General features: G+C 49.6%; 3 protein-coding genes across 3 annotated transcripts; all 3 read right to left on the minus strand.

The window, feature by feature from the left end:
- Positions 1–238: 238 nt before the first annotated feature.
- On the minus strand, positions 239–935 carry LOC101783226 (protein GLUTAMINE DUMPER 4). The gene has a single exon (XM_004965759.2). It carries the CDS (start codon positions 849–851, stop codon positions 507–509), a length of 345 nt encoding a protein of 114 aa, XP_004965816.1. The 5' UTR covers positions 852–935; the 3' UTR covers positions 239–506.
- A 10014-nt stretch (positions 936–10949) lies between these two features.
- LOC101773664 (protein GLUTAMINE DUMPER 6) lies at positions 10950–11282 on the minus strand. The gene has a single exon (XM_004967104.1). The coding sequence runs from the start codon at positions 11280–11282 to the stop codon at positions 10950–10952; it is 333 nt and encodes a 110-aa protein (XP_004967161.1).
- Positions 11283–16544: 5262 nt separating this feature from the next.
- On the minus strand, positions 16545–18357 carry LOC101774071 (protein GLUTAMINE DUMPER 4-like). The gene has a single exon (XM_022826199.1). The coding sequence runs from the start codon at positions 18017–18019 to the stop codon at positions 17609–17611; it is 411 nt and encodes a 136-aa protein (XP_022681934.1). The 5' UTR covers positions 18020–18357; the 3' UTR covers positions 16545–17608.
- Between the last annotated feature and the right edge of the window lie 2867 nt (positions 18358–21224).

Genomic DNA, 21224 nt, shown 5'->3' on the forward strand with positions numbered 1-21224 from the left:
GACTCAGCCTCAGCTGGAGAAACAAGCCAGGAGACCCGTCGTCGTCGTCGCTGATGTGAATTGTGATGGTGTCATATGATCTGTTCTGTTGTGTTCTCATGGACGGCCTACGATTATTGGGAGGGACAAACACAGGCATTCATGATGCGAGCGGCAGAAAATTGCGTGCGAAATCGGCCAAATCGATGGGAACGGGATCCAGCTGAGCTGCTGCTAACCACTGAACGCAGCCAAAACGAAAAATAAGGCCGTACGCGTTTATTGAAGCTGGAAAGCTTTTGCCGAAACAAAACCAAACCAAACTACTTCGTTTCACAGATTTTCAAACCCGCCGCCGCCGCCGCAACCGCCGGCGGCTGGGTGCTCTCTCACGGCTCACGCCACCCGTACGAACTCGCTCCGAGACAAAGAACAAAGGAAAATCTCTCGAACAAAATTGGCCCGGCCCGCGCACGTCGCCGCCGCGCGGGTGGGTGGGTTCTGGCGCGCCGCCGCCGCGCGCGCGCCTACACGGCGGCGTCGCGTGGTGCGGCGAGGGCGAGCGGCTTGGCGCTGGCGAGGAAGGATGGCAAATCGTCGCCGGCCATGATGACGACGACCCTGGGCGGCTCCCGGTCGAGCGGGACGAGCACCCCGTGCAGCGACGCCGCCTTCTCGGCCTCCCGCCGCGAGGGCGAGTGCTTGCGGCGCGTGCAGATGAGCACGAGCAGCGCGACAACGATGAGGCCCATCATGAGCGCGAACCCCAGGAAGAGGTACGGCGTCGGCGTCCGCCACAGGCCCGGCCGCGCGCCGCCGCCGGCCGCCATTAGCTCCGCGGCCGCACCGCCTCCGCCTCTCCCCGGCCTCATCTCTCTGCCACAGTGCCACTTGAGCTTGCTTCTGCGATGGTTGCCTGGCTGCGCTGCGAGTGGAGATCGACGGGGAGGAGGGTTTATATAGGCGGCCGGGGGGCAGCGGGGAAAAGAAGCCGCGCTCGACCACCTCTGCTCGCTTTGCCGATGCGCCTCTGCCTCGCCCCAGGTCCCAGCAGGTGCTGTGTGATGGTGCGGCGGGCGGCTGGCTGGGTGCCTGGGTGCTCTGTTTCTCCCACACGGTCACATCAACTCATGCTGGCCAGCTGCCGCATGCGCACGAGAGGGATCGAGGAGATCGACATGGTTTTCTTTTCCTTAAAAAAAACATTTAGTCACCACTTTGCCGATCGATCGAATTTGTCGTCATGTTTGGAAGGTTTTCTTTTAACCTCTTCGGTCATTGGTCATTTTGGCATATCATTAACAAATGAATTGTGTCACGCTACAGCTTTCGAAAGCCTGATGCCAGCGTGACGATGTGAAAAAAAATGGGAAGCGATTGGAGGATCGGAGTACGCTCGTGCCGGTGCGCATACTGCTGGTCTGCTGCTAGTAGTGCTTGTACACACATCCCTTCTCGAGAGAAGAGAGACCATTGAAGGGACGTGTGGATGAGAAGCGGATACTCGACATTGTTTTGGCGGCGTCTACGTGATGATGAGCTAAATAGTTAAGTTAATTCACCGCGCACCAGCCGCTGGGATGGACATTTCTAACCTGGAACGCGTTCGTGGGAAAGTGGGTGTGGTTCATCGAACCTAGCCATGCACGCATCCAGCTGGTGGTTACAGTGCTCGATCCGAGCTAGCGCGAGCTACGGACGATCGGATGAACCACGCAAGGATTTGATAGCATACAAGGAAATTAGTTTAGGGTACTCCTCAGGGGTAGCAGTCTAGCAGTAGCAGCAGAGTAGTGTACGTGAGGCGAGGAGGCGGGCCATGCGTCACTTCGGCGGCGGCGGCGATTGATGGACGAGGTGCTGTCAAGCCTGGCAGCACTGTCCGGCGCGGCGCGCGGCGGCAGGTGGGTGCGGCGTTTCCGAGTCGCCGCGTCACGCATTCACTCCCATGTCGTACGCGGTTACGTTACGTCGTCGAAACTTCTCGCGGCTGGCCTGTCAGCGGGCCCACGTCCCAGAGTCACCAAGCCGGAGGAATCGGGTCCGAGCTAGCCTACCCGTCGAGGCTGGGGTCTGCTGCAGCCTGCAGGTACGTGCGCGCGTCGGGCGGCGGCGCGAGGCTTGCGCCCTGCTGGCTGCCACGCATGAGTGACATGAGGCTGTGGAACACTACTCGGTATTGTTTAAATTTGTTACGTTAGTTTCATCATTAAAAAAAAGGTTATTTTTGCTAGGGATTTCGCCAGAGGGTACGCGCGCGCGCGCGCATGCATGACTCACGCGTTCCGCGTGGAGCGTGTTGTATATCTTCACTTCAATCTTCTAGATACATAGATTGAGGACTACCAGCTAATAGCGCGCATAAAACATGGAGTAGCTAAAAAGGCAGATCACCGCGCCACCAGCACATTATCGTTTATATACATGTATATAAAAAGAAAGAATGCACCAGGGGCTTGCCAATATGAAACGGCCGGATGCTAGTTTCGTCCTAGTAGCTCCGTAGTGCCCACTGCCCAGCCGGGCCGGGCAAAGCCAAACCGAGAAAAAAAAAAGACAAGTGTTTTTTTCAAGCAAAGTTCACTAGTGTAGGGAAAATCAAGAGTATTTGTAGTTAAGCACGATGCTTGAGTTGGGCAGAATGATTCGATCGGATGCTTAACGCAAGATGCTCCGACTTCATAAAAAACAATGACTACTGCTGGTACTAGGACTAGTCTAAGACTGTAGGTCTTTGACTAACGATGCATGAGGTCTATCTAATCTTGATCGCTCCTGGAGCTGCGGTATGTGACACTCGGGTATTGGCCTCGAGGTACCTTAACTTTTTCTTTACTTCAATTCCCACTTCATCCCCAACTCTATTAACCCCCTTCTCTCCTTCCACTGCACCAAATCAAGCCTCCAGAGAGTTATAGGGATCTAAGGATTTCAGATTTAGTTAGGGTCAAGGATTTGGAGGTTTACAGGGAAGCCTAACACTGCATTGGAGCGATTGGCGGGTGGAATCGGGAGACTAGCAGGCGGCAAGGACGTCACCGACGAAGGTGGCAAAGATAATACGGGGAGGAATGTGAGAAAAACTTGCTTAGAAGGGTTAATGTGTAGTGCGGTAGCTCTAGAAATATAAGTAGTAGTGGCGGAGCTAGGAATGGAACGTAGGGGGCCAATTTGCCTAATATGAACTTTATTCCATCACTCAAAACCTTGTTCTTTGATTTGTGAAGACATCAAAATCACGAAAGAAGACAATACGCACGGTGGCTGCTCTCTGAACACTCATACCAAGAAGGAAAAACTAATTGAATTGAAAATGGCACTGATGCTCGATCTAGAAGCCTTAATTCTTCAGTTTGGGTTGCAGGACCTAACTTATAGTATGCAAGAGCTGGAAGTTGCTTTCTAATATGGCTAACGATGCATCTTGCTCATGAGATCTAGAAGCGAGGAGAACAAAATTACAAAAGAAGCTAATAACAATATGCTCACACTATGAAATGTGGATTCGATTGGGAGGTGTGGCAGGCTAAGAGCGCGAAGCCAGCATAGAGCAGCGGAGGCGGGCGAAGCGGCGAGCCAGCAACGTATATGGCCACATGCTCTAGCGGCCAACTATAGGGTGACTGCTGTAGCGAAACTGATTGCAAAAGAACTACAGGATGCCCTACCATGGACCTCTTTTCCCAATCGTTAGCCAGTTTACTAGGCTATCATGTTACGGGTCTCCAGCTTTCATGTAGAAGCGTGAAAAAATTATTTTGGCCAGGGGGGCGTGGCCCACGTTAGCCCCCACGTAGCTCCGCTGGTGATAAGGAGGCAGAGCAGGTGAGCTGAGCCGACTGCTGCTTGGAAGGGGCAGCAAATTTAGGTCCTATTTGAAATAGCTTATGTGAGAATCGATTTTCTAAGAATTAGGATTTCCTAAGAAACTGCTTCTTAAAGAATCGTTGTTTGGAGAATCTGGGCGTTTGGCAAACTTGATTCTTATAGCGAGATTTTGTCCTAAGTATAAGATGATATGTCTGCCCTCAAGGTTATGGCAATTCTTTTTTATTTGCTGAATAAGTGTGGTGTTTTTTGCACAAATTGTTGATATTTTAAATTTCAGGTAGTATTAATTTATGTAAGTAAACAATTTGACTATAACAAAGTTGATTATATTTTCTCCCTTCAATTCTTAGCACCAAGTTCTTTTTTTTTCACAACGCAAGCAACCTGGGAAATCAATTCAATTTTTATTCTTATTACATCCATATCATAATTTGTAGCACAAAAATTAGTACTCTGACGAGGACGAAACATAAAACAAGAATCGAAAAGTCTGATGATAAGCACATGGTAGCAAATCTCTGATGCGATTATCAGTGGGGCGCATGAAGGGATGCGAGATCTGAATTCTGCAGTTGAGGTACAAAGCGGCAATGCTTGGCCGAGGGATGGGGAGGACTGGTGCAAACGGGCAGGGAGGCCCGAGTGGCGGCCAGAGGGGTGAACGCAAGAGCGGCCTAAGTCGAGCCCAAGGGCGGCGCGAAGCAGCAGACAAAGGAGCCCCCTTCCCAACGGCCGTGCTTGGGCGAGCAAACGAGGTCCTGGTGAAGGGGATGGGCGCGGGGGCCGGCGGACTCGGTGGCCGGATGAGGCGCAGAGGTGCAAGTAGCTGCAACAGGGGAGGGGTGAGCAGAGGGGCGTGGAGCCCTAGAGGGGAGGGATCGCGCCCCTGAGCGGCGGCACTCATGAGGGTGGGCTGTGGGAGGAGGGACGATCCGAAATCTAAAAATGCGCTATTTATACGGTGCCAAGGAGCGAGTAGTTTCGTCCCAACTTGTGGGGCAATTCAGTAAACCGGTTGTTAGAATCGGCAAGATTTTCTCCCAAGCGACAACTGCACTGATTCCTTCTCCCAGTTCATTTGTTGCTGCTGTAAAAATCGACTTGTGTGGAATTTGATGAGAATCTTGCACGATTATTTTCACGAGAATCGGCTGGAGAATCGATTCCAAACACCCCCTAAACTTGACCATGCGTTAATATTAGACCCAAAATAGAAGAAGACCATGTTAACGTGCTATCCATCGCGGGATAAGCACATCTCGTGACCCCTTGACCACCTCCCTTGCCTCCGCCATGGCTAGCAACTCATCACACCACCCGCCAACAAATCCACAGCATGTATCACCCCGTGGTGGTAGCTGCCGAGAATTCTAGGTCTAGTGGAGAAGAGCAACTCTAGACTCCAACGGTACCATATCTTAGCCCAGAGGCAGGGATGGAGCTTAATAAGGGCCTCATTGTGGTTCTTAGCTGGTCCTATGTTTTTCTCTCTCTTATGGAACCAGGTCCTATACACTGTGAAGCTGATTCTATTCTATATGGAACCAGATTCCATACATAGAACCAGGTCCCATGCAATATAATATAGGGAAAATGGGAGAGAGAAGAGAGAGATGGAGGGCTGCGGGTCCCATGTTCATAGATTCAACCTGGTTCTATACATTGGAGCTAATACAACATGTAACATCAAATCATTGCTGGGTCCCACCTTAGAACTAGGGGTGCACCTATACATTGCTGGTGCCCTAAGGACTAATAGGGGCTATATACCCCTCCCCCCAAAATATTATTATTCAGCTTAAGCACAAAAATGGATGCCCTTATCTTGTATAGTGGATTGTCTTCGAACGGCTGCCTCCTCCTCAATTATAGTTTAAACTCTGCCACAGTCCGACGTGTTTAGATTGCCGGATAGTCCAGGCCCAATGGGTGGTAGAAGCACAACCCTAAAAAGCACGGCACTAATACGATCCGACACCATGCCAATAGTGCCTAGGGTGGTGCGACCCTATGCATAGGGTAGTGTTTGAGCCACCATGCATACGTGTAACATCCCGCATTTTAGAACATTTAAAAGTATGGGCTTTTTACAATTTTTCTCTAATTATAATATAATCTTCGTTCCCGAAATATCTAAAATCCTTTTTACAAATAAGTCATGCATAAATCCTAGCATGAGTGTTGCACTTGCTTGCTCTCCTTAGAACCTCCCTTCTAAAACCTGAAGATAGAAATTCCAAATTCTTCTTCTTTCAAATCTTAAGAGTTAATATTCAAATCTAGTTTAAATATTAACTTCTAAATCAAACCCCCAATACAAACCCTCATTGATCCTAGTCATGTCATGCTTTTAATCTCAAACCCATTTCAAAGGCCCATTTTCAAGTCTTAACCAAACCTACATCTCAAACCCCTTCAAATTTGAACTTAAAACCCCCTTTCAAACAAATAAGAAACCATCTAATGCAGCACCCGCCATCAACCTCATAACTGGCCCATCTTCTATTTCGGCCTGACTGCACACGCGCAACCCGCCAAGGCCTAGCTTGCCTCTGCCTCGCTTCGTCCTATCTCCCATGCGAGGCCCAGCTCGCTCGGCCTGTTTCTGCATGCACGTTGGCCTAGTAAGCTGTTGACGGTAGTTAACACGCTAAGTTGTGAATGGCAAGCGCACGGATCATCGTAGCTTTTCCCTTGGAGTATTCCATCCAAGGTTTATCAATCCGTGGATTAGCAACGACCTGACTAGGGTTCTCTATCTAGCTAAATGGATCTAATCCTATCAAGAAGCACAAATGGATCTAATCCTATCAAGAAGCATGAATTGCATATAAAGGTAAACTCAATCGTGAGATAAGTATTATAGATAAGGTAAATAGATCACATCCATATATATGAGGTAACACAACTAAAGGTAGCATGAACCTATCGTCTTCTTATTGTAGTTCCAACCAAAGTGGTAACAATCTATGTAACACCTTGATAAAGAGTCACCTCTCAGAAAGGTAGCTCGCAAGCGGCCTACTTTCTTATGGTCGCCACTGCGAGGTGTGTGTTAACGCCTCCGGTTTCCCAAAGTTTTACCTCAAATGACTCCCACAATACTCGCCATCGATCCTACTCAACATTACACAATCATTTGGCCTTTCCCTTCCCCGCATCCTGTCACCACACAAAGGTAATCACACCGACTTCCTACGCACTGCTAAGATGTATCCGCAAGATATAGACTAATTACCACGATTACATCTATTCCTACTAAGAATATATGCTAGCTAAACATATGAGAATAAGCATGCATCATAGTAGATCAAAGTAAGCACAAGATTAGATTGATATCACTATCGTATGTACATAAGCCTTGATGATCACAAGGCTCAGCTCTAGAACTCCACCATGGCTTAGCCGCGCAGGGATGACCATGGCGGCTAGGGTCTAGAGAGGGCGTGGCAGAAATTTTAAAGCGAGAGGAGCAAGGAAAGCCTGGCCCTTCCTTTTATCCTCTCGCGCCCAACTTCATTACCAAGTCTCCTCTGATGTTCTGGAACCTTATTTTTGTATGCATGTGGGCCTGGCATGTTGATAGCTTCAGGATGAGATTGATCTTTGATAACTTTTGAAATCTCCACTTAATCTTCTTTAATTCCTCTTTGATCCCGAAGTGATACTTGTCATATCTTCACAATCTTAGCCATTAAGTAATCTTGGAGGAGTGCTTACCAAAAATGAGCGTCGGAGGGGGTTAGAAGACCCCTGGTTGATCGACTTGGGCTTCACCATGCCGAATGGCCTAGGCTCTTTCTGAGCCCGCTGGCCTTCGTCTTTGACAGGTTCGTTGCTTGTTCAACGCTTTATCCAAAAATATGCTTTTAGGTCTAATTTCTTGAAAAACAGAACGTCCTCCAAAATACAATGCATATGTGAAAAACGGGGTTATTTCAGATGCCAAGTGGCGGGTTAGTATAAGAATATGTATGAAAACACTACTTAAATGACACTAAAAGTGTGTCAATAACGAGCATAGATGCATACTGTTAGGACCGGGGACGTTGGGCCGCCGGGCCTATAGTACTAGCACGTCAATATGAAAATAGCATAGTGATATGAAAATAGCATAGTGAGTGTCTGGACTAGAAGGTCAACATGACACGGCACAATTAAACAATAGTGCATGATAGTGGAGTGAGCGTCGGACCGCCCATTTTGCCATTTGGGAGGTGGTGGTCTTCTCTTCCGATGTCACTGGGTGGAGACTGCCCTGGGGGGGGCGGGTAGAGACTGCCCTGGGGGGGGCGAGCGGCGCGGCTATCCTAGCCTCCTAGGCTCCCGATTGCTGGAGGGTCCCACCAGGTAAGTCCATGTCCGTGTATACCCTGCTATAGATCATGTAAACAGCAAATCGTTGGTCGAACTGGTGAGTTCTCGTTCCCAATTCTCATGAACCGTGACTCCAGGGCTAGAGGAGGAAGGCGCTCACGCCGCCACAACGCTTACGCGTCCACACATCAAATTCATGGCGGGCCACCGGAGGCTCGCGGACGTCCGACGCCACAACACCGGGACCACAATTCACCAAGGATGCTGTCTCCCTGTGGCTCTATGAATTGTGAATCATGTCTGTCCGTGCGTTCATCTTTGGATCACGATCACCATCTCCCGACTCCCAATCACTGCCGATCTACGGAATACTGATCAATCCAAATATTGCCTAATTCCCTTGGCTAGTATCATTCATGTACAGTTTTCTTATATAGCAGATGGTTTTTTGTAATTTTTAGACTAACCTTTTAGTAAGCTGGAAAAAGTTTCTATGCCAATCTAATAAGAAGCTTTTAAGATATTATTAGTCGGCATGTATAAATTGCTGCTTAGTATGAATATTATTAGAGAACTGGTTTTAAGTTTCATCCTAGGCTCCCAAAATATTAGGACCGGCCCTGGTGGAGAGGCGTGTGTTTGCTCTATTGCACGATGGTACGGGAATAGTTTCTTTTCCAAAAAGGACCATCCAAGATAGAACTAGGTTGCTGGGGATTTTCTATACTTTGTATCGTGACCTGAAAAATTGCGTGTTTCAATTGTGCCTTAATAAATGTGGTTCATCACTGTCAGGGATATATAGCTAGATGCTAGCATTGGTGACGGGCGCCTTGTTTGGTAACAAGTGATGTGTGTCAGCAGGTGTACTGAACTCTCTCAGTAGCAGCTTACCCTGTGGCCGCCTGGCCGGTCAGTCAGTGCACGCGCCACTCCGGATGACGAGATATGGTGGTATGGTGACATTAATTTTTGACCAGAGTCAATCGTTGTGGATAAAATTTTAATAGTTGATGGAAGAGAGAGAACCCGTTGATGACCCGCGTTGATCAAGACTAGCCGCGGATGACCAGGGGTCTAGAAAGCCGATAGAAGACCGGAGCAGGTCCAATCCAAAGCGAAATTGACTCCACCAAATAAGGGAAAGCGTGGAGGTATATCTTTAGTAATTTAATTAGTTTGTAATAGTTCATGTCGTAATCGACTAGAATTTTAGCTTCCTTCAGGGTATAAATATAAACCCGTGAGCCTTGTAACGAATAATCATCAATCAATCAATACAACATTTCAGCGCCACGCTGCCAAAACCCTAGGAGTAGGAGTAGATTAGTTTCGACGAGTTCCTTCTTGCACACATGGTTGCATCGGCTTCAATCTTAGACGTAAGTACCGTCACCCGATTATTACGACTTCTATCAGAACTTTCTAAGTTAAGTCTTATATTCGGATATTCAGTTGTGTGGCTAGTTATCGAGATATCTTAGATTTCAAGTAGAACTTTCTAGGCTTTATCCAATATTCTGCTTGTATTCGACATTGCTCACAATTATCGAGTTGTTTGATTTTATTAAGTTGCATCGTATCGATCTCTTAGTGCTATCAAGCGCTCACAGTTATCGAATGGGTTAAATCTGGTTAGGTTGTCTTCATCGGCTCCTTGACATTGTTTAAGCGTTCACCAGTTATCTAATCGTATTGGCTGGTTAGACCTCACATGCTTTTAATACTTTACATATGCTAGGTCCGATAGATCTTTACCCCTACCCCTCCTATTGCTAGCTGTCAGATCCTTAATGTCAAAATGCTACTGTTGAGAGCCGATGCATCGGCTGGATATCATCCATATCTCACAGAAGCGTGATGACGTCGTTGAGCCGATAGGTACGCATATGAGGCCTTGCTGACGCAAGCATGTCTGTTAAGTTAATGGGCTGAAGTTAATATCCTCTCATTCGTGTTACCTTGTCTAAGTTCAATACACTTATCATGACATTGATCTGATCCATTAGCTTAATCAACTTGTAAGCGGTAGGCAAGAGGTTCTTGTTACTGTGTTCTAATCTTTTAGGTTAATAAATTGATGTCAATACCCTCTCATTCGTATTACCTTGTCTAAGTTCAATTACACTTATCAAGATATTGACTAGATCTATTAGTCTATCTGATGTGCACATGGTTAGCAAAGGGCTTCTTTTATGACTGTTGTTTTACGATGCTTCTATCTTAGCCCGTTGGCTCATATAGCCTATGGCACATGCCATTAATGTTTTATTTATTCACACCGCATGATTACATTGAATACCTCTCCATTGTGATGTTTATTTCAAGAATGTCTACCCGTTCGAAAGGTTTCACCGTCGATCGGCTCATGAATTTAATGTTTACCTTGTCAATTTTCAGGTCAAATTGTCTGGCACGCCTTGCACCTTCGCGAGCAGATTTGGAGCTTACACTAGAGTTAAGAAGATCTAGATCCTAGATCCTCCATGTTGTTCAACGTAGAAGCTTGAGGTCTAATTTTTAAGTAACATGGTCTCGTGGTCTCGTGTTGTCAAAGTGATGCCATATGATGCGACCTCAAAATTGCTCGAAGCTGAAGCCAAATCAATGGCACTGATCGATCCAACGGCCCACGGCAGCCAAACAAGCCGTGCGCGTCTGTTGAAGTCGGAAGAGCCTTTTGCCCGAACAAACAAACCAAACCTTCTCGTTTCACAGATCACCGGATTAATTACATGCCGCCAATGGAAAACAAAGGAAATCTTTCTGCAAAATTGGTTTCGCGTGACCGCTTGATCCAACACGTACGCGAGCGCGCGCGCCTACACGGCCGCGGCGGCGCCGGTGGGGTCGACGGCGAGCGGCTTGGCACTTGCGAGGAAGGACGGCAGGGCGTCGTCGCCGGCCATGACGACGACGACGACCCTGGGCGCCTCCCGGTCGAGCGGCACGAGCACCCCTCGCTCCGACGCCGCCTTCTCGCCTTCGCCAGCCTCTTCGAGCTGCCGCGTGCACGACGACGACGGCCTGCGGTGCGTGCAGCAGAGGAGAACGAGCAGCGCAACGACGATGACGCTCATGATGACAGACAGGCCCAGGAAGAGGTACGGCGTCGGCGTGGCCCACAGGCTCGGCCGCCCGCCGCCGCCCGGCATTTGCCCCACCGCCTCTCCGCCGCCTCCTCCTCTCTCCGACCTCATCTCTCTCACACACACACGCTCCTGTTACAGTGGATCGGGTATGGTGGTTTGCTTGCCTGACTGACATCTATTGATGAAGTGATGAGAGGAGGATGGAGACATGAGGCGGGTATATATAGGGGCGGCAGTGGGTTGCTTGCTGTGCCGAGTGGAGAGTTTGCCTTGCCTGCGCCTCCCCACGGTGAGGTCTCAGGTGCTGCGGTTTGCCGTGCGGCTGCGTGTTCCCCTGCGGTGGAATTGTGGAAACCAGCTGCCGGGTTTCAACTTCTAACGCATGGTGAAGAACGAAGCCGCTAGGCGCTAGCGGTAGCCGCCGGTTGTGCCTTTGGACAGGAATGCAGATGGGGAGCGCGGGCCGGGGAAACGTAAACGGATCTGGGAGCCACGCCAGCCCACCGTAGGTGTCGCGACGAATCGAAAAGATGCGTTATGCTACCTGTACTGTGCCCTGTTACACGATTTGATGAAGGGTAGCAGATGGGGAACGGAGTGGGTTCACTGAACCTAGTCACGCGCACGTCCAGTTACATCGCGCGGTTGATCGAGCGGTGGTAGTATTTGACCACGGGCCATTGGCGGCGGCGGTTTTCGTTTCGACTCGCTGCATCCGGCGCTCAATTCGATCGACGCCACATACACACGGCCGGCCATGCTAGCTGTGTGGAAGCTTCTCGCGGTAACGACCGGCGGAGACCAAGCAGCCAGGCTGCTACTGCTAGGAGCCTAGCTAGGAGGTGTCTGCGCACACGGCACGCAAGGCAAGGGCTTCCCGCATGCGTGCTCCTCCAAGCAAAGCCCGCCCGCGCGAGGGCTCCGTTTCCGTTCCAAGCTAGCCGCCGGATTTCGCCGCCGCTGGGAGAAACCGTCATGGGCGTGTCATCTCGTCCATGTGTCATGCACGTCGCTGCTAGCCGACGCGTGGCGAGTGGCGACCGGCGGCCTAGCTAGCGCTAGCAGCATGCAGTGGCATGCGCAGCCCGGATTTCATGCATGAGACGACGTACGAGAGATATCACGCACCGACGTACGCACGTGCATCAGGCCATGATGACGGTAGAGGGTTGACGCATGTTTCGTGTTCGTGCCTTGTTGCAAGGATCGGTGGCCTAACAAGAATGGATAAGGACTTTTTCAAATTTTTAGAACAAAGAAAGTAAATCTTAGCCTAAATTTCTAGTGTTGCCCAATCTACAAGGTTTAAGCCTAGAAATTAAGCACACTAGCAATAAAAGAACCTAGCAAGGAGAGCACACTAACAAGATCATCATTTCCTTAGGCAAGATATGAGCAAAGCAAGTATAACTTGATCAAGAGTAAAAAGACAAGTAAATTGCAGGAAGTAAATGCTAAAAAGAAGTGCTGAAATGTAAAGATTGAGGACACGAGACAACCGAATTTTTTTTCATGGTATCGAAGAGTTGACGCTCCCCTAATCCACGTTGGAGCACCGACTAAGGGTTTTGCTCCCCTAAGCCACTTAGACTCGAGTACTTCGATAAACTCATGATATAAGAACCAATTATGATTCACTTCAAAACACAAGGGTTAGTCACAAATAAACGGTTGTTATTTATCACCGAAACACACTCTTACCAGAGGTGCAAAAGGGTCTAGATAACGCCTAGGTGCTTCACTTGTATCTTATGTATTACCAACTGCCGGCTGCATTGGTGCAAACACCCGCAACGCTTAACGCCGAACGGAACAAAGTGGAGAGACTAGATAGGATAGGAACCGAGCAAGTTAAGCAGGGGTGAAGTCCAGCAAGCAGCCGCCGGGGTCAGTCAGTAAGTCGCTTCGTGATGCGTCGTCATGGAATGGTTTTGAGCTTTTGACATCAGCCACGGCACATGTCCACTACAACTTTGTTACAGTTAGATTAGGTGCGCGCGAGTGGAGCGGCAATTAAATTAACATCCTGCACTAGGATGCTCACCAGATGCTCTCAGCTCCAAAGTTTCACTCACCCTGCGATGAAGAAACTTCATTTTGACCGCAAAGGGGACCATACTAGTAGTGATCATCTGGAGTGGACAGGAGGAAAAGCCAAAAAAAAGGTGTTCAAATGCAAACCGAAGCTGGAGGGTAGTGTTATATACTTATATTATAAAACCAGCACAGTGACTATCTGTGCGGACTTGTATTACGCAATGGCACATATGGCTACTCACTCTGTTCCAAATTGTAGGTTATTTTAACTTTTCTATGTGCATAATTTTTGCTATGCACTTAAATATAGTGTATGTCTAATGCATACAAACATCTATGAACTTAGAAAAGGTAAAGCGACCTACAATTTGGAATGGAGGAATATCTATAAAAAAAACTCTATTAGATTCGTAATGGTTTGGTCTAATAAAAAAATCCTGGTAGTGGAATAGGATGTAACGTTTTAGGTTGAGAGAAAGAGTTTCAATAACAAATAAAAAGTTCCATGTAGATAGATCGTCCCTGCTTATTATCTTTGCCGGTGTATTCTACAAAACTGGCACGGATATATTTTCCCACATTTATAAGTTATAAATTTGTAGTTTTTCTTTTAGGCTCAGACGATGCAGACAATCTCTTATTTGAAAAATGTATATTTCTATTACAATGGTCAAGTTGAATTTTTTATATCTGAAATAGTATAGATGCCCAGATGACTGAAGTTTTAGATAACAATAAGAGCCAAAAAGGAAAAAAAATGCATCGATATCAACAATCGGTGTATACATGATGGTGGGATGCGAGGCATGAAGTCGCAGCTCTGGTTCACGTACGGGAGAAACACAAGTGCATCCAATTTCATTCAATAATTGTTGTGAGTTCATAAACAGAAACAGGAATGTCAAACTCAATCCTAAAAGCAGCGGTCTACATCGTGCGCTCAAATTTGTTGGATCATGTGTGAGAGATTGAAACCTACATAATATATATAGTACTGAAACATAGCCTAGCGGCCGGTGCAGTGCGCACCCGCCATCAACAACCTTTTGCATGTACATACATACCATTGTAAAATACATGTGGACGTGCACTTTACTACTTTGTTCATCCCAAATTACAGATCGTTTTAGTTTTTCTAGGCATACAAGCACCTATCAATCTGAAAAAATCAAAACGACCTATAATTTGATTTGAATAGCATGCATACAAACACCTATGAATTGAATAATATGTATACAAATACCTATGAAGTTAGAAAAGTCAAAATGACTTGTAATCTGAAACGGAAGGAACAGCTCTAATGGTCTATATTCCTGCGCAGGGTGGCCCGTGGCAGCATAATCAAATCAAGCTAGTGCCGCCCCCTTCTTGATTGTTTCCGTTCATTATTTGCGTTCGGCCAAAAGCCAACGACCCTTTATTAGTGCCCACCACCAGCCCCCTGAAAGTATATGTTTTGACAAATCGAGGAACCGTCATTCTCAGGGGATCTGGTCGTTGCGATGCGGTGAATCGATGGGCACTACAACAACAGCACTAGAGCTAACAATCACAGCGCACATCCCTGTCGCGTTCCACACTGTCTTTCTCTGTGCGTGGGCCTACGCGGATAGATCTTTCGCACGATGATGAGGTCAATGTTAGCAGAGAGCTGATGGGAAGTTTCCATGCTAGTTTCTTGTGCCATTTTATATTAGTTAAGCGGTGGCGCGTTTTTGACGTGATAAATGTGTGCCTGATCACCCTGTGTCATCAGGATGAGCAGCTATCCATGGATGCTGCTGCAGCGGCGATCAGTGGACGTGGTTGGTGACGCGATGCGTGTGTATGGTGTGCCACGCATGAGCATCGATGGGTAGCGTCCGGGAGTGCGTGAGAGCGATGCGGCACCTGGCTTTGTCCACTGTACGTGTGAACCGATCAAACCTCTCCCCATCGTGCGGCGCGTTAGAGCCTTTTGCAAAAGGTGTTCCGTGTCGGCTTGCTTGGCAGGAAGCACCTCATCAGGTGCTCAATTTGACAGTACACAGGTGGAGATCAAACACGTAGGACATGCTTGTAAGATTGTGCTACGTAGAAAAAACAGCTTGCTGCGCACAGAGACTAGCTGCACTAAGGCAACTTCATTCTCTCAATCAATCTATATAAGCTAAGAGAAGCAAATCGTTGTACTGTAACAGTTATAGCCCGTGATGGACTGTTGTAACCCGGCCGATACAAGAAAGGCTGCTCGTTTATCTTATAAAAGCTACAATCTCCAAGCTGAATAAAGGAGCTTAGTAAAAAGTAACGTCTAGTACCAAGCAGGAAAATCCTACATCGTTGCCGCGCGGACCCTGGGAGACACGAACACCAATCAGGGTCCAAATATTTTCTCCGTGGGCGAGACGGCTGACAGCCGCAAAGTTGCGACCTGGACGGATCGGAGTCATTACTGGGGAGTCATATGCTCCAGGATATCCTGCACGGCAGTGGAGAAAGAAGGGATTTGGTTACTCTATACTGTGTATTAGTGGAGGTAATCATGATCATTGTTGGGCACTACTCTCTTCATCCCAAATTACTATTCATTCTGATTTTTATAGGTGCAAAAAAACAAATAGTAATTTGGTATCGAGGGAGTACAAGCTACCCAATTTTTCCCCTGGTTCATGACTCGGCTTCCACTCACTCCTGTCGGCGACGAGCGTGAGCGTGACGACGACTCTCCGCGCGGTCGAGGCGCCGCTTCCAGGCTAGCCGGTCGCAAGCAGTGGGTAGGTCGGGTCCACGTGGCTTGACCTGCATTATCATATTGGCACTACTGCTATGGGGGTTCAATGTGGAAGAGAATTACGAGAAGGAACTGAGAGGAACGGATCGTTCTGTCACTTTGCAAAATTCTCTGAATTATGCTATGGAATATCCTGCATAAAACTTTGTACCACTACACAAATTAAACTCTCCAATGTGTACAGCTAAGCCCTATCACTACACTACTGCTCCGGATGGTCGACAGTTACTGGTCTTATTAAGATTTTTTTTCAAATATCTAGTACTAAGTGTTTTTAAGCCTAATTAAGACATTATATCCGAGAACGACCGATGGCTTTTTCGTTGGGATTTTTAGTTGGTACAAAACCCTTAGAAATTTCTCATGCACACTCAAAAGATATTGTTTATTTAAGAAAATTCTAACAAAGCGGTTTGTTTTTTAAGGCGCGAACGCATTGGCGGATTTAAAATTCTAACCTCTGACCAATGCAAGTAATAGCATAGTAGTTACAATACAAATTTAGTACCATTTGATTTGTATTTATTAGTACTTTCATACAAAGCTGATTCTATAGCCAAGTACAAGAGGAAACTACTCCTATGTGCAAGCTACAGTCGAGAGGGGCGACAGGAGAGGTGAAACCCGATCCGGGGTTGATTCCGGCGGCTCCCCTCTTCTCCGGTGACCTCTCCGGCGCCGGAGAAGAAGGGGAGCGGGGAATCGACCGCCGGCTGTCTATACTAGCCTAGGGTAGTTTAGTTCTAGGTGTAGTTAGGTTTTCCCCATGGTGACGAGCTCGCGTGGGGCCTTTTGTTCCTCGGCGGCGGCGGCTTCCCGCGTTCGGCGGCGAGGATGTCTATATTCCGGTGCAGCTCCGGCGATGTTCCTGGTGCTGCAAGTCGGAGGTTTGTTTTCCCCTTTGATGTGTCTGAGGGGGAACTGGATCCCCCTTCCGTGGGGCTTTGTTCCGGGCTGGTGGCGGGTTCATCAGTTGCGGATTTCTTCCGGGACATCGATTTGGTTGGTGTCGCGGACTTTGTTCTTCCAAGATTTGGACGGTGACGGCCGATGCGCAGATGCTAGTCTTGACAGTCATTGCAGGGGGGTGGTCAGTGCGCTCGACTCGGGGAAAGAGAGAGACTCGTCAGCTGTCATCAATGTGATGATCTCGGGTTCTTGAGCCCGTGCAGGAGCAAGAGTATGGAACCATGGTCAAAGATCGATAGGTGTTACGAGAACAAGCATGACGACGCAGAAGAAAATTGCGTGCAAAACAAGCCAAAGAAATCGATGGGTTCCAGGTGAACGCAGCCAAGTAGCTGTACGTAATCCTTGAAGCAATGAAGCTACGGAGTACATCCAGAAGACCAAAGGCTTGCCGAAACAAACCGAAATTCGTTGAAACCGTTTTACAGATTTCAGAGCCGCCGGCGGCCGGGCGCTTTCATGGCTGACGCCACCAAGCTCCAAATAAATCCTCAACCAGAAAAAAAAAACAAAGGAAAATCCGTCGACAAAATTGGCCCCGCGTCGCCGCTCCCTTGGCCACGCGGGTGTTCCCGGCTTCGCGCGCGCACACAGGCGTAGCCGCGAGAGCCTACACGTCCGCGGCGGCGCCGCCCTCAGGCGCGGGCGCCTCGGCGCCACCGCCGCGTGTGGCCGGGGCGGGGGCGAGGGGCTTGGCGCTGGCGAGGAAGGACGGTAAATCGTCGCCAGCCATGATGACGACGATCTTGGGCTCCCGGTCGAGCGGCGCGAGCGCCCGGGCGGAGGACGACGCGGCCTGGTTCCCGAGGCCCTCGCCCGACCCGCGCCGCCGCGAGGACTTGCGGCGCGTGCAGATGAGCACGAGCAGCGCTACCGCGATGAGGCCCATCATGAAGGCGAAGCCCAGGAAGAGGTACGGCGTCGGCGTCCGCCACAGGCCCGGCCGCGCGCCGCCGCCGCCGCCGCCCGCCATTAGCTCCGCCGCCACACCTCCCCCACCTCCTCCTCTCTCTGGTCTCATCTCTCTCCCTCTCCTTCTATCTCTCTCGCTTCTTTATCTTTATCAGAAGAAGCTTCTGCGGGTGCGGTGGGAACGGCTGCTGCTCGGCAAGCTGGTAATGGAGCGAGTGATGGAAAGAGTCGAAAGAGGTGGGAGGGTATATAAAGGGGCTGGTTGCCTGCCACAGGTGACAGGTCAGGTGCTGCGGTGATGGTTCTGCGGCGGCTGGTAGTAGCTTCCGGTTTCTCTGCGGTGGTATGGTGGCCAGCTGCATGCCGCACGCGCACGGCGCACGCTGCAGGGAGGAGAGGGGAGGGGAGGGGAGGGCGGCTGCAGATTGGCAGGAGCCAGGAGGCCAGCCGCCGCCGCCGGGTTTGGACGGGTGGTGAAGCCGCTAGCTGGCTAGTTTTGCCTTCCGAGAAGGCAGGTGGGGACTGGGGGAGCGGGGATACCGGGCCGGAGAATGGCAGGCGCTGCACGCGCGCGTACGCGCTTGCCCCCAGCTAGTGCCTGGTGTGGGTGACGTGAAAAATCGAAAACGTATGGAGCTGTACACCTGTACTACACTGGAGAAGTGGAGTACCACTAACTACTAGCACTCGATCTGCAAGTACTTTCGCAGTTTTCTCATGAATATAACGAGCAACCTACTATCATACCATGGATGGACACGGCTTTGTGGATGGTATTTCCACAAAAAAAAAATATCTAATACAACATGTATAAAGATGCGTACGTGTACGATTTTTATAAGATGTATAGTATCATGAAAGCATTTTTCATGTGAATCTAGCGACATCAGTATTGCGCTGTGTTGACTTACTACAAGATTTTATTTTGTGATGTTGATGGTCGAAATTAAGAGAGTTTAACTGGCAACATGCTATAAATGGGCGTAAATAGTCCTGCTAATTTATTTTTTTTAGATGCGGTGAGATGTGAGATGTGAGATGTGAGACGATGCTGCTACCGCCTACCAGTGGGTACGTAATGATGAAAGTTTAAGCCATATGCACCGGTGAACCTAGGCATGCATGCGTCCAGGTCCAGCTACTACAGCATACCACGCACGGCGGTGCTCCGACGTCCGATCCTAGTCGGACCTAGGACGCACGATCGACGTCGCGTTCTGAATCGAGCCGTCCGTTCGTGCTAGTAGTCTAGTACAGTGTCATATAGGTTGCCCCGCGCTGCCAGTTGGAACTTGTTTATGGTCCTGGAGGTGTCTACAGTCTACGAGAATATATAGCCGGCCAGCCGGTCCATGCGTCACCCGACGGCGGATCGACCGACGAGCTCCTTGCGCATGCGCGGCGGCAGGTGGTGGTGTACGCGTCTCCGAGTCGCTGCGCGCATCCCACGCACACATTCAATTCCCCCTCGATCTCTAGCAGTGCAGTCTAGCAGGTGGAGCGCCCAGGATCAAGCTACATTAATTGGCCGCTTTTATACTAGTACTGTAGACTGTAGTAGGATAGGCGCCCGGCTTAGGCCGAAGGGCTTCGGCTTCGTGCTATGGTAATGCGTCTATTTAGCGTTGTGTGTAACTGTAGTATGAAGTTGGAACGGATACCGGAACCTCAAAATGAATTGGGAAGGAGGTGAAGTCGGTAAAGCTCAAAAAAGTAGTTCCCCGCGACTTCGGCTCCGCCTGCTACAGTACTGGTAACAATCTCTTAGTAATCCACGCGTCCCCCAAGTGTCACGAGCAGCACACATATCAAACTTTAGGGGCTGTTTGGCAGCACTCCATTCCAGAAAAAATTGCTCCACTCCACCAACTCCAAAAAATTCGCAGCCGGCGTCTAGCTCCAGCAACTTCGGCTCCAGAAAAAAGGTAGAGCCGGGGATCAGATCCACATTTTTTGCGGAGTACCTCAAAGGGTGCTCCAAAAACTCGCTTTTCACCCTCTTCAGATCTCCTCATGGAGTTGGGGTTATTTACCCACCATTGCCACTGGTTACACAGCTTACCCCTTCGTTTCTATTTTGCTAAGCCTCATGCGGACCTATCTTCTTTCTCGCGCCGCTCCTGACCTCCTGCGCGCCATCATGCCGCCCCCGTCCGCCATGACCGCATTGTCGCACCGCCCTTGCCCCCTGCGAGGCTACGCCGCCCCGGTCCCTTGCAGCGCCATGGCCGGCCCGAGCCGCCCACGCCCGCCATGGCCGCGTCGTAGCGCCGCCCCTACCCCCTGCGGAGCTACGCCACCCCGGGCCCCTGCCCCTTGCGGGCCGCACTGCCCCAGCCGGCCGCGGCACCGCCATCCCCACCCGTCGGGCCATGGCCTTCGGGACGATTGGAGTCCAGCCCCAGATCGGCAAAGACCGGGCGCCTCCTGGGCTCCTGGCCGAAGGCCTCCTCCCTGGCGACCGCTCCGGCCTGGCCAAGGAGCTGGTCGCGACCGACGACTCCGACGCCACCTCGGACCACTCATCGGTGGTGAGGGAGAGTGACAGAGTCTCCTCCTCCAGCGCCGTCGCCGTCGCGGTCCTCAGGCTCGCACCGTCACCTGCCGCCTGCGAGGTGATTGGAAAGAAGAAGGGACTCACATGTGGGTCCGACTCACGAGAAAGGAGGGAGGAGAGAAATGAAAGGAGACTGACACGCGGGTCCCATTTTTAAGGGTATAATAGACTTTTCACAACAAGATATCTTGTTTTTGGAGTTGGATCCGTGCTTCTTGCCAAACATGTGGACAACTCCAAATTTTTCTGGAGTTGGTGGAGTGGAGCTGAGGTGAACTGGAGTTAGTGGAGTGGAGTTAAAAAAATTTGAAGTGAAGTGCTGCCAAATACCCCCTTATTATCTGCAACTGCAAGGTAATGAGCACAATGCCAAAGTGCATCTGGACACGCACGATTGCTGCTCTATCAGTATGTTTGCTTTGCCGGATCGGGCGGTGCAGAATCATCCGAAGCTCCGAACCAAGTACCGAGCTTTAAGCCCGGCGTTTGGTATGCGGTATAGTTCCATGGCGTCCGCCACCGATTGCCGCAGATCAACAACGAGGAGCATCCCTCAAAAAAGCAGCAGGAACCATCCGATCCTCCACGCACATGGGATGAGGTCATGCTGGATGGAGTAAATCCTCGAACCAAACACGTTGCGTGTTCCAGCGCATGCAGCACTACGGGAAACTTTAAATTTGCCGAGTGTTTTTTTTTTGCCGAGTGTTTTTTCTCGGACACTCGGCAAACAAGCTCTTTGCCGAGTGCGAAGACA

Source organism: Setaria italica, chromosome IV (assembly GCF_000263155.2).
Source record: "Setaria italica strain Yugu1 chromosome IV, Setaria_italica_v2.0, whole genome shotgun sequence".
In the NCBI taxonomy this organism is placed as follows: Eukaryota; Viridiplantae; Streptophyta; class Magnoliopsida; order Poales; family Poaceae; genus Setaria; species Setaria italica.

Bases quoted from the DNA above. Each gene is read 5' to 3' on its own strand.
- LOC101783226 (XM_004965759.2), bottom strand. From the start codon at position 851: ATGAGGCCGGGGAGAGGCGGAGGCGGTGCGGCCGCGGAGCTAATGGCG.
- LOC101773664 (XM_004967104.1), bottom strand. From the start codon at position 11,282: ATGCCGGGCGGCGGCGGGCGGCCGAGCCTGTGGGCCACGCCGACGCCG.
- LOC101774071 (XM_022826199.1), bottom strand. From the start codon at position 18,019: ATGAGACCAGAGAGAGGAGGAGGTGGGGGAGGTGTGGCGGCGGAGCTA.